This window comes from Manis javanica, chromosome 6, assembly GCF_040802235.1.
Source record: "Manis javanica isolate MJ-LG chromosome 6, MJ_LKY, whole genome shotgun sequence".
In the NCBI taxonomy this organism is placed as follows: Eukaryota; Metazoa; Chordata; class Mammalia; order Pholidota; family Manidae; genus Manis; species Manis javanica.
The window spans coordinates 119,564,951-119,580,869 of NC_133161.1; the positions used below are offsets into that span (position 1 = coordinate 119,564,951).

Genomic DNA, 15,919 nt, shown 5'->3' on the forward strand with positions numbered 1-15,919 from the left:
CAGCGTCTGTCAGTGACCCCCTTGGCACAACCCAAGTCTCTCCTCACATATTGTTCCTGCCACTCCACAAACTGCTCTTGGTCACCCCCACTACTCAGTTCATACATCTGGGGCCCTTTGCATCAAGTCTTCTGATTGAAGACCATGGTGCTATTTAGAGTCATTTGTTTTTCAGTAATGTTTCATAATTATTTTTAAATAGATTACTACTTATTTTTAGCCTTCTTCTAAATAGCTCTCAAAGCTAGCATGAATGCTTTCTTCCATTTATAAGTAACCTGTGCTGGTATAGAAAGAAGTTTTAGGACCTGTATATTTTTCTTTTGATAGAACACTATTTCAGTGTTTACCAATAATTAAGGTGTAAGTTGATGAAAGAATAGTTTTTGTATTTTTAAATGGGACCATTTGTTCAGGGAAGTCCTCAGATCCTGAAAGAATGAATCTATAAAGATGTCATTCAGACCATAGGAATGTGACTGCAACCTTTTATTAGTACTTCTAAGACGTGTGCCTGCTGTTGGGGTAGTAGACAGCATGAAAGGGACAGTTGTCCTAATCCCTTAACTTCTCCCGTGGCTAAGGTCACTTCACTTCTGGGAGCCTAAAGCTCAGGATTATTAACCAGACTATACCTTCTCCTTTGCAATGGGTTTATGGCTCCCACAGGCAACCTGGGAGCCACTGTCCCTTAGTCAAAGTCGACTATATCTTTCCACTCCCAACCCAAAGAAATTACAATTTTTGTTGCTCTCTGGATCAGTCTTTCCTTAATATGCCAACATTAATTAATTTACCTCCAATGTTTCCATTATCTTCATAGCCTTTATGATGGGATAAATGTGAAGCTCCTAGACCTTGCAGTGCAATAAAGGAGAATGTCCCTGTACAGGCTCTGCAAGAATTGCAGGATCCAGAATCCATACCATTAGATGTGGCTTGCTAAGTAGCAAAATGAATTCCTTAATTTGTAGATAAATTTGATGCCAGTGCTGAGATCACTGCTGGCATAAAAGGCAGTGAACCAAAGAATTTTAGCTGTACTTCTATGAGATGCATAAGAAGCCAGAGGAAAGCATGTTCACCTACTTTACCCCGTATTTTGCACATAATTTATCCACTACTTAGCAGATCAAAGTGAAAGCAGTCTTGAATGGTAACGATCATTTTTGCCCATCTCTAAAGTCAGATCAGATTCTGTGTTCTGAACAAGATTAACTCTATTGCGGGCTCAGATACCTCACCTTGTTTTCAATATCCTCATATGTATTTTTAATTCAGTTGATTCCCCACCTCATTTTCTAGAAACTTTCTATAGTCTTACGTACATTGCATAATCCTAACTCTGGACAAAACACTTTTCTGTTCTACACTAACTCTTACCTGTTTCTCTCACTTTCTTATCAGTAACTGACATTTGGCCTAGTGCATTCTCTGCTGTTTTCCCATGGATCCTTACCACTCCGACTTCTTGCAACTTAGTGGAAAAAGTGGACGGGAACAGCTTGGTCCTAGAGCTACCTCTAGACCACTAATGAACCACCCTTTCTCCTCTGCCCCTCACTTAAAGTTCATACTATTCCTATTGGCTTAAAAAGAGTTAAGATATAACTGCATTTTAGAATGTAACTGACCAGGATATAAATGCATAGTAAATTTTTAATAAACAAAAAGTAAATTAATAACCACAATAAAATATGAAAACAAAAAGGATTTTATTTTTGCAGGAAACTCATTACCTGTAAAATATTGTGGAATAACCTGGAAATAATAAAGTTTAAAAGCCATGTGAAGTTGTATATTAATCTGCACAAAATTATTCCTTATAATTGTCTTCAGTAGAAATTATCCATGGATTACATAGTTAACCCCTTTGAAGAATATAGAAATAAGTACAATGCTACCTTAAATTTTCCTAACAATCTGCTATGGTGCATATGCTTTAAAGAAAAAGGAAAATTCTTTTAAAGGGCAATAGACTTCAAGAAGACAAGTTGCAATTCACTTAAAACAGATTTTATCGCATATTGCTAATATAGTTAGTATTGCTAATATAGTTGCATAATCCTAACTCTGGACAAAACACTTTTCCAGAGAATGTCCCTGTACAGGCTCTGCAAGAATAAACCCATACACTGAGCCATGTTCTCTTGTACAAAACACTACAAAATCAATGATTTCTAATTAAACCCTTAACACTAGATGTCATCAACAGGTAAATTTTGGCTAATATATTTGAAACACCCTGTAAAAAGAGAAACTATGTTAAATCTGTTATATATTATCAAAAATGACTATGGAACATGCATTAAAATTTAAAATGAGGTTACTTAAAATATGGATTGTAAGTTCTTCTAATTTTCATGGACACAGATTTGATCTTGACAAGTGAGTTGTTTATTGTCCATGTGCCCCATTGGATTCCAGTTGCAAGCAGTTTTCCAGGGAAGTGATGAATGCCATTCAGATTTGCTAGGCCACACTGGTTGAACCACCAGCCGGTGTTGTTACTGAGGTGGCTGCAGCTCTTCACAGACTGACCATTGATCAAGCATGCAGGGCGACATCCATCATTGTCAATATCTGATGTGCTAAAAGGCATTGCATTTTGATTATCTTCTTTACTGAAGCCCCGGAATGCATCACCTGGGTAAAATAGATTTTTTTAAATGACAAAGTTTAAATTCACTTTTGGTAATTTTGATAGACTTTTCCCAGCCTATTATGCAAAAGCATTGCATCGAGAAGATTTAGATTCTTTTCCACTAGGCATCATGTTAAAATCTCTCCCCCAGATTATAGTATATGAAAATCTGGAAATTAATGCCTCAACATGATAGGCATTCTTAAGCAGACATTTGATATAACATAACCACCAAAAAGGGAAGTTTGTCTGTCTAGACAGAATCAGATCATTTAAGTCCAAAAATGATGCTGCATAAGCCTGCCATACTTAAAGGAAGGGTAATATGGTATTTGGTAATTTAGCAAAAGAAAATAACTTACACACAAGTTTTCATACCACTATTGTTTGACATCATTTTAGACAGAGATGTATAGATGAAGGTAAAACTTGTACACTTAAGAAACTTTAATTTGTAACTGCAAAAGTGGTTTGGTTTTATTTAGTGTCCACCAAATATATATAAAATGCCCAATGCCCTCAAGAAAAAAAATCAGCTGCACTACTGAGGTGTGCCTTTTTTCATGGCTCTCCCAGATGACATATGGACTAACTGCATAGTAGTTAAAACAGTATCATTTTTAAATGGTTTACACTAGATTTTGTATGTACAATATCCCTGATACTTGCAATAATCTTTAAAGATTAAGTATTTTGGCCAAGACAACCCAGGTAACTAAGTCGGGGGGTAAGAGCTATGTTGTGTTTTATTAAAACTATATAAATAAAAGATTCTAATTTGTCCCATAGAAATCATATCTAGATTATACCCATAGGTAAACTTTGCTAATTATATTTGAAAGACTAACTAAAAAGTGAAGCTGTGTAAAATCTATGAAGAATTAAAAGCCCACCTTTATGTTCTAGATGTTTGGATTCCAATTTTTTGAGATCTGTCTTTGTGGAGCCTGAGAACTTCATTAACAATAGTGGCTTATCCTATACCCCAGCTCTGCTCTTCATGGGAAACAAAATGCCCACTTTGCAGGTATTTGCAGGGAGAACATAATTCTCAACACCCATGTAATACAATACCTTTCTGAAGTTCAGATGACAGAGACAGCACTTATGGGGCTTTGCCTAAATTATATGATCCCTCCTCAGATACTCTCCCTGGATTGTAGTATACCAACCGTCAGAAGGATCATACTTCACATGGGCTCCCCACTGGGTTTTATTTAATTAAGAATTTTTAAAATACAATGCATAGATCTATTTTTTAATTGCCCATTAAAACTCACTGCCATGTCTTCTGTAAGAGTATACTAGAGAATAAAACACTTTGTTTTCTCTAAGAACCCAGAGAAATTTCCCTCAAGTTATAGAACCAGGAATATTTGTCTTTCTCATGGAACAACTGTTCTGCTCTAATGTTCAAATTTCATAATTCTATTTTTCTCTGAGCTCAAAGTCAAATTTGTGACTCATGTCTACCACTCACTGATCACACTTAATCCCCTGGGCTTATCTGTGTCTTTTTTTACATATTGACAGCTTTTTCTTCATTTTGATGATATTATGTAACCAACAGTTGAAACTTACTTAACAACCTTATTGAGAAAAAGCAAAGTAGGGCATGGAAAAATTTGAAGGTTCCGTAATGAAAGAAAATGTTCCCATTATAAGCTGTATCTTCTAGTTAGATCCTACCTGTCTTCTAGAGAAACCCCACATAAACTTTTACTAACATAGTATCCTCCAGATTTAGATAATTCTTTACACTTCTAAAGAGGAAGGATTAAAAATTGTATATTGTAACTCTTTCAAATTTTCCCTATATATCAAGATTTGATTTCAGACTTTCACCTAATATTCCCAGCCTAAGGGCCCCCAGACGTCAGAGATTCCAACCATACCAGACAACTCCTCGTGCCCAGGAATTTTCCTCCCTCTGTGCCTTGACTCAAGCTGCATTTGCCAGAAGCCTACCCATTCCTCCAAGTACAGATTAGCGCTTCTCAGCTATAAGGATGCCAACATATCCATCTGGTGAATACAAATACCTGGGCCCAAACATACTGAATCAGATTCTGCAGGAGCATGAACTTTCAAAAAGCTTCCCAGATTGAATCTAACATTAATCCCTTGTTGAAAACTACACTTTGCTGAAGATTATCTGGATGCAGTCAATTGGAGTGACTCTCTCCTCTTTAACTCCCAAAGCTCTGTCAGTATTCTGAATTTTTGGTTTTATTTATCTTTCCCTCTATATTGTGATCACTTAAGGAGCTGGGAAATTATCTCATTCATTTTTGGATTTCTATACTGACTGTACACAATGAACAAGCACCATAATGAGCAACAGCAGGAGAATGGAATTTAGTATTAACTCAAATTTAAATTTTCAGCTTCAAAATGTAAATTTAACATTAAGTATTCCGACATTCTAGCAAATTAAATTTACTTGGAAATGAGTAGATTCACTGAGGTGAGGTATAGAAAAAAAAAAATACTAAACTACTTGTTCTATCAACCTGGGTTCATGCCCTGGCTCAGATGTGTTGAGCTGGGGATCTTGGGCAAGTCACTTAATCTTTCAGGTTTCTTCACCTGTAAAGTGAGAAGAGTGGAGATCAGCTCAAAATTCTATAACTTATAAATGCCAGCCTCTCAGAACAAGAAAATATAAATAATAACTTCCCAGCCTGCCTCACAGACTAAGGAATCAGCTGCAGTTAGATATATGGCAAATTGTTTCAAAGAGTCTGAAGCACTTCAAAATCATGAAGTGGAGCAACAATCATAGCAGAGTTTCAAAACTCAAGACTTCGCTGGTTTTCTCATTCCTAATCTATTCTGTTATCAGTTTTGTTTCACAGGCTAAGAAAAATGTATCACTTTTACCTTCATCTAATTGAGTCATTTACATTTAAGTCTTCTGGATAATTTTAGGGACGAAAAACTTACCAGCATTTCCTGAATACCGTCCTATGTGCATTTTGAAAAATCTCGTTTCATCCTCTAGCCAAAAATTATCATATGATGCATAAGCCAATGTGTCATCTTCAGATTCCAATGCCACATATAACATAAAACTGGTATTTTTCTGATTTACTATATAAAAAATCTTTTTCAGTCCTAGCCAAAATTCACCTGTAAGAAAAAAGTTTTTAAAATATATTTTAATACAAATTAAAATAACCCTTTATTACTGAGTGTTTGATATTCTTTAGTGTTTCAATAATGCTGAAATGGCATTGTTTGAGGGACAGGATGGCCCTAGCTCAAATTATCAGTGTGCCTAATTTTTATATAGATAGAGATAGATAGGTAGGTAGGTAGATAGATAGATAGATACATAGATAGATACATAGATAGATATAGATATATATGTATATTTCCACTTCTACTTCACTAGACTGAGGATAACTACACACTGTTTCATTTTTATCTCCCAAAATTAAATTCAAAAATTCATTTAAAGATTAAGTAAAAATTCAAGTTTTACCTTAAAACTTGTCAACAAAAAGCCAGTTGAAATATTTTGACAGAAAACAAAATGATGTGTACTGGGTGAATGTAAGAGGTTTAACCTCCAAATCAGCAGCTCCTAAAGACACAGTTCCTGAAAATGCTCAGGTGAAATTAATTTTTTCTGTCTTTGAGAATAATGCTTTGCGAACAAATTTTTCTTTGTTAAAATGTTACCTATGAATGAAAGTGTAATGTAGCAACACTGGAGTATCCCCAGATTTCTGGTCAGTATTTCCAAGATAATTAAAGATCCAGGATGAGTTTTTAAACTCCTTAATTCAGACTGCATACCTCTTACATGTTCTAGCCAACAGTTTTTTACTACCCACCTCCACTGTGGTATAGCCTAAATGTGTACACCCCTGCTCTGAAATATATCCCTGAATCCTAAATTTACTGAAAGAAGTCAGAGTCTAGTCAAAACAAACTTCAAAGAGTCTGGGGACAGTATGACAACATTCAAATTCTTAAAATTATAGGTAAGATATTATGTCTCTCTCCAGGGCTTACAGAGGCATTTTAGCTACACATCCACTTAGAATGGAAAAGTGTCCTGAAGTAGTAAAGGAAGACACGTCTGTTTAGTGTCTCGCAGTCTATGTCACTCCAGCTGAAGCACCCTTGCCAACTTGCCCCTCTATCCGAACCCCAAATTTAATTTAACACTATAGTTTTCTTAATCCTAGGTTTACTTTTTAAAATACACCAAGTACAAAGCAGTCTGTTTACATGAAGTATACCTACCTGAAGACCTTTCTGTCAAAACTCAGATAATTTTGCCATATAAATATGCATAAAGTAAGGAAGATGACAAGCCAGAACCTGTAGATCTCTGACTACTTAATTCAGAAAGTAGCACTCACTGGGAAATTAGAGGTAATGCTGAGAAAACCATAAGTATATTAACTATACTCCGTAGCATGATAGCTATTTGGCCTTATTCATAACATTTTATTACATGTCGTGTCCCTTCTAAAATCACTGGCATACAGTAGGTTTTTTAGCAGCAGAACTACCACCACTTAGTAAAACCTTGGATCACATTATTATGGGATGTGAAAGATTTTAAATTATAACAGCAGTAACTTAAAATAATAGCATAAAAATGATCAAAATCACCTGCAAAAGTAATGATGATGCATGGCAATAATGTAAACAGATTTTACAATTCACCTGGGGTTTACATTTTCCAAATTTTTGAGCATGGTGATTTTTATTGATATTTTTATAAAACACTACTCCCAGTTCACATCTTTTGAGTTTGTACAGCCATATCACTCAATTCTTCACTTCATTTGCTTGAGTAGACACAACACACATCGCAAGAATTTCAAGGTCCATGACAACCCTGCCCATTCAGTTTTTCATTCTTCAAATAGTTCTTGAGAATCTGCCAGCAATCTTCTGGATTCATAGCAAATACTTAATAAATACCCAAATACCCGATTTTGAATTTTCACTCAACTCACATTTCAATAGGTGTCTAAAAATAAAGATTTACAGATCCCAATTGAAGACCCATTTATTTTAAATAATTTGGTACAGGGAAAGAGAGTAATTTAAGTCATATTTTGATATTCACAAGGATTTGCTATTTTTACTAAGGATTTGATCAATAAAGACTGTCAATAAATGTAATACCAAAAAAGAGAAACAAATAAAATTTGACCTAGAAGGTCACCAAATCCATCCAGATAATCACACCACAACCTTTGGAAATCAATTATTCCATCAATCCTTTTCTGTATCACAGTCCATCCACCTCCTCTGTAATCCATGTCACACATTACCTAAAATCAACAAAGAAAAGACAAAAAGAACAGACTATTATTTTTGTTCTTTGATATAAAACTCATGCTTCACCCTTAAGCCTAGAAAAAGAGTATATACTTTCACTGAAAGTTCCAACGTAATTGTATAACATTAACATATTCAGATTTTTGTAGTCTCTAGAAATAATATTATTACAAAAACAAGCTCATACCTAACATAATTATAGTCTCCGTATCAGTCTTTTTAAATTTATATTAGTATTTGCAGAATTTTAAGGTTCTCCTCTTATTCCTCAATTATAAATACTTTTCAGTTGAGTAATAACAGTACTAATCTGATGTGGCAGAGTCATACCTTAATTTACAAATAAACTTTTCCTTTAAATTAAAACACTGATTTTTTTTTCTAAGTGTTAAATATGCCCTTGTTCCTGTCTCTAACTGCTCTTCTCTCCAAAAGTCTGAAAGGCCTGTGTTCACACTGCAATTTTCAGACAGAAAGGCAAGATCTCTGCCCCATCGCATTAGGCATGTGTAAGTGCATCCTTTGGTGCTGTACAAAATGCTCCTAAGAGGACAATTGTAGGGGACCCTTAGAGGTGACACTGGGAAAAAATCAGGGCAATCCTCCTCCCCATCAGAAACTTCTGGCACGCAGAGAAAGACAGTGTGGAGGCAGTTAGGGAACTACCACTTTCCCACAGTTATGAAAGGTTATGCATCCCACTCTTCACAAAATTAGAAACCTTCCCTTTCCACATCTGTTCAGGCTCATTTTTTAATCTGTAGCCAAAGTAATTTAGATCATTTTAAATTTATTTCCCACCTAGTTCCTAAATTTTTGACATCTTGTCAATAGATGTCAAAAAATAATGTAATTCTAAGACAAGAAACTGGTAGTATCGACTTAGAAAAAAAGTTATTTTATTGTGTAATAAAGACTATCAGTAAGGTGTGATACTGGTATCACAAACTTTAAGTACAAAAAATAATAATAATGATACATAATTCTAGTAGAAATTGTTTCTAGAAGTCCTAGCATAGAACTACTAAGGATAGGTGTAAGAGTAATTTATTAATCAATGTAAGAATGGGTCAGCTTCTCAATCTGTCCGACACTTTAGTGAAAGTTTTTTAAAATTATAGTTTCTCTTTCATTCCTACCCCACCCCTAAGTCAAATTATAATTTCTTATACAATCACATAAAATCATTTTCATCCAAAGAAATTATAACCATGTGTAGAAAGGGAAATCAAAGCAAGCTCCAAGGCAAAGCACACCATTATTTTCTAATATCCATATGCTAATTAAAGCAAGTATTTATATTCACAATTCTTCCTATAATACAAGGATAATAAAAGGTCTTTCACCAAATGGATTTTCTTTAGAGTGTAGCCATGAAAATTCAAATAGGAAAGTGAAAGACTCTCTAGTTCTTTTACTGGCCTGTGGTTTGGGCAAAGAATGCCAGAAAACCAAAAGTTTGAAACTGGAATTTTACTAGTTTCTTTTAAAGTTTTCAAGAAAAAAGTTGAAACAATTAAATTTTTAACATTAATTAATAAATTACCCTATCCATAAATATTAGGGTGCTTATTCTATTCCATAAAGTAAGGGAAAACTTTACCTCAAATGGGTAACTAGATCCTTCTGGGTGGATTATATATAAACCACTGGGTGTTTTGGTGACAGAGCCAATGGTATCTTTAATGTCAGTACAGTCTAAACCTAGAAAAATAAAATTAGTTATTTAGAATACCTTCAGGTATACATTTAAGACAATATTTTGTTCTATAGAGAATTAACAGTGCTATCTGAAATTATTAATACAATTTCCATTAAATTATATGATGATTTTAATCTCAATTTTAGAAATAAGGAGAAAGTACATGGAAGAACTGGGATTAAAGAATTGATGCTACAATAAATCTTCACTAATAACATCACTGTTAGTGGTTAGTATTCCATACTGTTCAAAGGTTTCATTTGGGATGAACATTTATTTAAAATATTTTATAATTATGCATTCCCTTGCCCTATAAATAATGCCCTTTCAGGAATCTAGGTTTATCTTGAGACACACACATCCTTGCCTACTGTATTCTAAACTTCCAAGACTCTGATCTATTGGGGACCACTACTACAAATAGCCAAAGGGAGAGGAGGGGAAAATCACTTTCTTTACCAAGAACAAATTGTGCTTGAGGCTACAGCCTGCACTGTTGACAGTAGTTAGAACTATAACATACTATAATTACCCTCTTCAAACCATCCCACATCCCAGGGGATTGTAAACATATTACGTGGAGATGAATATTACATTTAACTCTATGATATTTTACTTTGTATTATCTTTTATAAATGTCATAAAATAGATACAACCCTTATAAAGTCAATTACCAAGAGAAACAAACCCATGAAAGCGGAGACCCCAGAGCCAGAAGCCTGGGTTAGAATCCCAGTTCTACTCCTTACTAGCCAAGAACCATTAGCTGAATTTCTTAACCACTTTTCTGTATAAGTGATAGTATTATTAATAGTAATATTATCTACTTCACAGTGTTAATTGTGACAATTTACATAGTAAGGTTACATAAAGCACTTAGCACCTGGTATACAAAAAATATGTGGAAAATGTCATCCACAGAAAGTTAGCTATAAAAAATTATTTGCTTTTCCCCTTCATTTTCAAAAAACAGATTTGTGGCCTTTATTCTGAATTACCAAGAGACATTCTTACAGTAACTTTATGCTCAGAGATATGATAAAGGTTCACAATGAAAGACTGGTCATCGCCATCCAAACAAATATGAATGGATATTTAGAATTTTTTTAGATTTTTCTGGGCTATATATTCCTCATCTGATGATCATCATCATAGCACACTTTCATATGTATTTAGTCATTTAATCCTCTCCACCACCATATGAGGTAGATACCATCAGTTTATTGATGAAGAAACTGACAGCAAGGAAACAATGTTTCAGAGATTTGAAGTCAGGTGGTCAGACATTAAAGTCCGTGCTTTTAACCACCATCTTATACTACCTGCCTAGGGACAGTTAATAAGAAATAAAAGAGATACAATAAAATAATAAAAAATAACAAAATAATATGTGAAAGTACCCGTCTTGGAACCTGACACAGAGGAGATTCTGAGTTATTTATCCCCTTCCCTTTGTAAGAAAAAAAGATTATATACTAGGCTCTCAATAATATTTAATCACTTAGAACCTTTTGGTATTAACTCATATTTACAAGATTTATAGGGCATTTTTCTTAGAAACCCAAGCCTCTACTGTATTTTAGTACAAAAAGTACTAAATTCCAGTCTATTTCTGTCTTCAGTTTCTTACTTCTTTTCAAATTTTGTGTCCCAATTTCAAACATTTCAAAGATGTCAAAAATACTTTTTATAGGTGGGAGGAACTCTGAAAGTCTCTTTTCTTCTAACTGAAGATTAATTATTAATAAAACAGAAAGTGGAGCCCAGAATACAGTCACATAAAACTATGCTATGTTCAACAGATCTGGAATATGTGTTATACAGCCGTGGCTTTCAAATGGTCGTAAAGACCCAGTTTGTAAAAGTACACATTGTCTGGGTTGAAGTTGGCTTATTGGCAGGTATTACTTCCCCCGTCTGTTAGATAACAGTGAGCTGTGTTTTTTAAACAAAATTAAATGTACCCATCTGTCCAGGAAAATATTAAGCAATTAAAGACAAGTATGAAGAAATACCCAAATTCTTACCATGTGACTGAACTGGTCTGTGAGGAAAAGGATCCAGCTGTTTTCTAAAGACTTCTGTAGTCAAAAGGAGAACTCGATTCATGAGCTCATTAACCTAAATGCACATGCACACATTTAAGCATATTTATATTTGGATAAAACTCCTTTAACTGAATTCTAAAATTGATATCTCTAAGCCTCTTATAAACTGAGCTCTGAAATATATAATAATGCTTACTTTTCCACGATGAATTCCTGATTGCTTTAACAAAGTACAGGCATAAATAGCAATCATTAAATTCAGCACCCTTTACTTCCTGCACATTGCTTTTATCTGCCCATTTCTGCATTTGACTGTTCTTACAGAGCTTTTCTTTATATCTTGCCTGAACCACTCACTCTGCTGTAGTTTCTTAGCTGGTTCCCCTCCTTCTCCCTCTGGTCTTCCTCAAATCATCCTCCACGCCAGCTCCCAATCTGATCATTTCCTTTCCCTACTCAGACACTTCAGCGGCTCCCTGGCATGGCATGATTTAGTTCCAGTTTCCTTAAGTCAGTTTTCCTTACTCACTTCAGCCTCACTAGCCACTTCATCCCTGTATCAACTCTATTTAGTTTCCCCAGAATGGAATGCCCTACCCTTCTGCCCCCAACCTTTGTGACTTCTGAAACATTTACTCATCTTTTATGACTAAGCTCACGAGCTCTGTCACCTGGAAAAGCTTCCTGTATCTCAGATTTCTCCTTTGTGTTATTCTAACAGCATTCACAAAATTTTTTCAGTACATTTTTCTGTGCCTCTAGTCTATACCACCCTTGAATGAAGGCCTATTTTTTTTTATTGCTTTCTGTTTGCCTGAAACTTACTATAGTGCATCTAAAATAGAAGGCACTAAATAGATGGCCAGACAAGAATGCATTAAAAAATCAAATGATTTCACCCCTAGCTGTATCAATTTACATATGCAATAACAAAAAAAATTCCATACCTGATTAGATAAATAATCCAAGGAAGCTTGCTGCTCATCCATCATATTTCTTAATAGTTTTTTGGTACTTCGTGTGTAGGAAACAATAGAACTTTGCAAATTTCCTTAAACCATAACAAAAAGTACTTGCTAAAAATTATACTGCTATAGAAAATAGTTACATTGAAAAATAACAAATTTCACACAATTTTAGGTAAATATGCAAATATAGTAATATATCAATCTATCTACTCAGAATTATATATTCTAGGTAGTATTTTTTTTTGTTTAACTCAGAATTAACCAAGAAAACATGTTGTTTCAACACTGCCTAATGAAACCATGCTTCCTAATAGTTTAGATTACCTCCAAATAATTTAATCTTATATAATTGAGAAACAACATTCTGAATATCAATTCTCACTTTCTAAGATGAGAAGTACAGAAAGCAGGAGGTCCAAGACTCATCAATTCTTACTATATAAGAAAATAAAAGGCAGTAATTCCATATCATGCAAGTTAATTTTCAGAATAAGGTTTCTTTTAATTTTTCCTATTAATGCTATAATTTAATATAAATAAACTGCAAATAAACACATGCATATAATAACCTTTAGTCAAAAGTGTTGGTTGGTTAATTTCTGATTGAAATTTTTATCTTTTCCTTTTTTAAAATGTTTTTATTTTAAAACAATCTTACTTACAGAATAGTTTCCAGAAAAGTACAAAGAACTTTTTCTTAAATCATTTGAGAGCATGCTGCCATGATGCCCTGGCCAATTCAGCGCGTATTTCTTAGACAAAAGACATTCTCTACAGCACAACCATCAAACTCAGGAAAAAACATTGACTATCATATTTTCTCAGACCTGATGCAAGTTTCTCTAATTGTATGTAAATAATCTCTAATTAATCTAACTGATGATGTCCTTTATAACCAAAGGTTCTATACATTATTGCATCATTATTCCTTTACAAAGTATTTTATTTCTGTTTCTAGCATTAAAGTTAGGATTCGTTACACATTAAACAGAACAAATTAAAGTGAACTTTTTATACTTTCTGATCTAGGAGTTAGAGTCCTGTAACAGCTGGGTCAGATCATCACCTCCTCCCTTTCTGGTCCCCTCTCTTATCCCATCCTTTATGTACATAAAATGGACAATAAAAATTACTGCACTGTTGCTAGTTTAAAAAAAAAACAAGACTTTAAAGTTTTTAATTTTTATTCTTTGCTGTACAAATTGCCTATGAGTTTGTAGTATGTCTATTGTACCAATTATTCAATATTAGTGAATTCTCCCTCAAACCTATGGTGAAATTTCCTGGTGGTTCTGCTGGAAGTAAGAAAATAGTCCTAGCTAAATTGATACACTATTACTACCAACACCCTCTGGCTTGCTCCTTCCCTCTGTGGTTAGTTGATGCCACAGGACTAAATAGAAGAAGGATCTGTTCATTTACAAAATATGCACTAAGAACCCACTAAGGCACAAAACCTCTGGCCTAGAATGATCAAGATATGTATAAAATGACTCAAAACCTAAGATGTATTTTTTCTGTGTTTAGCCTGGAAATAAATCATATACCTTTATAATTGTGGTTTTTTTAATACTTACTACACATGAAATGTTTTTCTTCTCGTGTTATTTTAGTTTTAACATCACATGATTCCTCACAGTCTTCCTTATAAATAGTATCATTATTTTTACTTTCATCTTTTGCATTAGATACATCTTCTACAATGTTAACTACTGGGGAATCCTTTACATTAGAAAAATAGAAATGCAAAAAATATATTAAGTAATTTATATGGCCTAATACACAATAAATAAGAAGACAATAGGGAAAAGTTAAGATTTCAGGATATACACAAGGTTGATCATTAGAAAAAAAAAACATAATGAACTGGTTAGTTCAAACTTCTACAAATAAATCTTACAGGTAAATTTGGTGTATGAGTAATACCCTATCTACTTATAACAGATATTTCATACTCTAGATTAGCAACCACACTGACATTGTTTTGAATAAAATTTTCTAATTTCCTAGGTAACCACTCATGACTATTTGAAATATGAAAGTTTATAGAATTTTTTTAATGCAAAGTGAATTTTTATTATTATTTAACAGATATTTCATTACCAAAGTTAACTGGAAAGTTGCTGACTAGTTTTTAACCAAGACTTGTAATTTCTTTAATTTTTCATAAGAAATTTTCATAAAAAACTTCAGAGGCAAGCCTCAGTTTATGGTTTCATAATATCTTAGCAAATCTCAACATTTCCAAATAAATACTTTTCTATAAATTATATTGGCTAGTATAATTAGTCTTTTCTAACCTCTAATATACATCTTGAAAACTGTATATCATGTTTTCCTAGACAAAATAATATTGCTGAAATTCTTACCGTAGAATGATGTACATAGTTACCTTGTATAGCTTCTCCACAAATAAAAATACATACATTTAAAAACAAGAGTGAAGTTTGAGAAAGATACATCATACTCTTCTCGGAGAAATGAAAACCTTCTTCAAATATCAGTCAGTTCTCTATGGAAAGAACTACAGTGCATAGTGTCTTCAGTTAAAAATTTCTGGAAAGTGTACAACAAAAACAGAAGCCAATACTTACTAGTTTCCACACCCTCTTTTGAAATAACACCCTTCATATAAAAAACAAGGTAGCCTCTAGAGATCCTGTCAGTTTTAAGTTCTACAAACTCTTTTTTTTAATCACTACATGTCAGCATTATAAGTCCCTGTTTTGGAACATAGGCATTAAATAAGTTAATAAATAAAACATGAACTTATAAATTCATCTAATTTGTATGAGTCAGATTTTTTTTCTTTTTTTTGGCCTTTGGAAAAACTTCCTTTGATAAGATATACCTCAAAATTGTGAACTGGCTTGCATAAAAAAATAGTAAGGAAGTAGAAATGAGCGATGAAGTATGAAGAATATTTCACTGGACCTATTTCCACAAAATACTAAGCAGAAATTTAATCAATGTGGATATACAGAGCAGATAATTCAGGCTTAAAATATGCTTTTAACTGAATTTAATTAGCAATGACGGTCTTATCAACCACATAAATACCAAATTCTTCGTGCTCTGATTTGTATGTTTCACATCTATATTACTGAAACTTCAAAAATTCTGAAAATAAGGGAACTCTTATTACTGAAAATTACCACTCTCTGAAAGTTGATAGGTCTGTCTGTAAGTCTTCAAATTCTCCCTTACAATTGTTTTTTCTCTTTATTATATGAGCATGCCTAAGTCT

At 33.6% G+C, this 15,919-nt stretch overlaps 1 protein-coding gene across 2 annotated transcripts; it reads right to left on the bottom strand.

Moving 5' to 3' along the window:
• Nucleotides 1–1,698: 1,698 nt before the first annotated feature.
• Nucleotides 1,699–15,226, bottom strand: ANGPTL5 (angiopoietin like 5). Of its 2 annotated transcripts, XM_017642308.3 has the most exons (8): nt 15,042–15,225; nt 14,250–14,394; nt 12,652–12,755; nt 11,684–11,777; nt 9,558–9,658; nt 7,827–7,947; nt 5,591–5,776; nt 1,699–2,646 (listed from the first exon to the last, which is right to left on the bottom strand). In XM_017642308.3, exons 1-8 carry the CDS (start codon nt 15,135–15,137, stop codon nt 2,327–2,329), a joined length of 1,167 nt encoding a protein of 388 aa, XP_017497797.3. In that variant the 5' UTR covers nt 15,138–15,225; the 3' UTR covers nt 1,699–2,326. The 2 variants fall into 2 exon arrangements, with proteins under 2 accessions (XP_017497797.3, XP_073095476.1); XM_073239375.1 differs by lacking the exon at nt 14,250–14,394 and having other exon boundaries at nt 15,065–15,226.
• Between the last annotated feature and the right edge of the window lie 693 nt (nt 15,227–15,919).

Excerpts from the sequence above, each read along its gene's own strand:
- ANGPTL5 (XM_017642308.3), bottom strand. The coding sequence starts at position 15,137 with ATGATGTATCTTTCTCAAACTTCACTCTTGTTTTTAAATGTATGTATT. Across the intron at positions 14,395-15,041 it reads ACTATGTACATCATTCTACG|GATTCCCCAGTAGTTAACAT; the intron begins GTAAGAATTTCA and ends TCTAATGTAAAG. Across the intron at positions 7,948-9,557 it reads GATCTAGTTACCCATTTGAG|GTAATGTGTGACATGGATTA; the intron begins GTAAAGTTTTCC and ends TGTTGATTTTAG.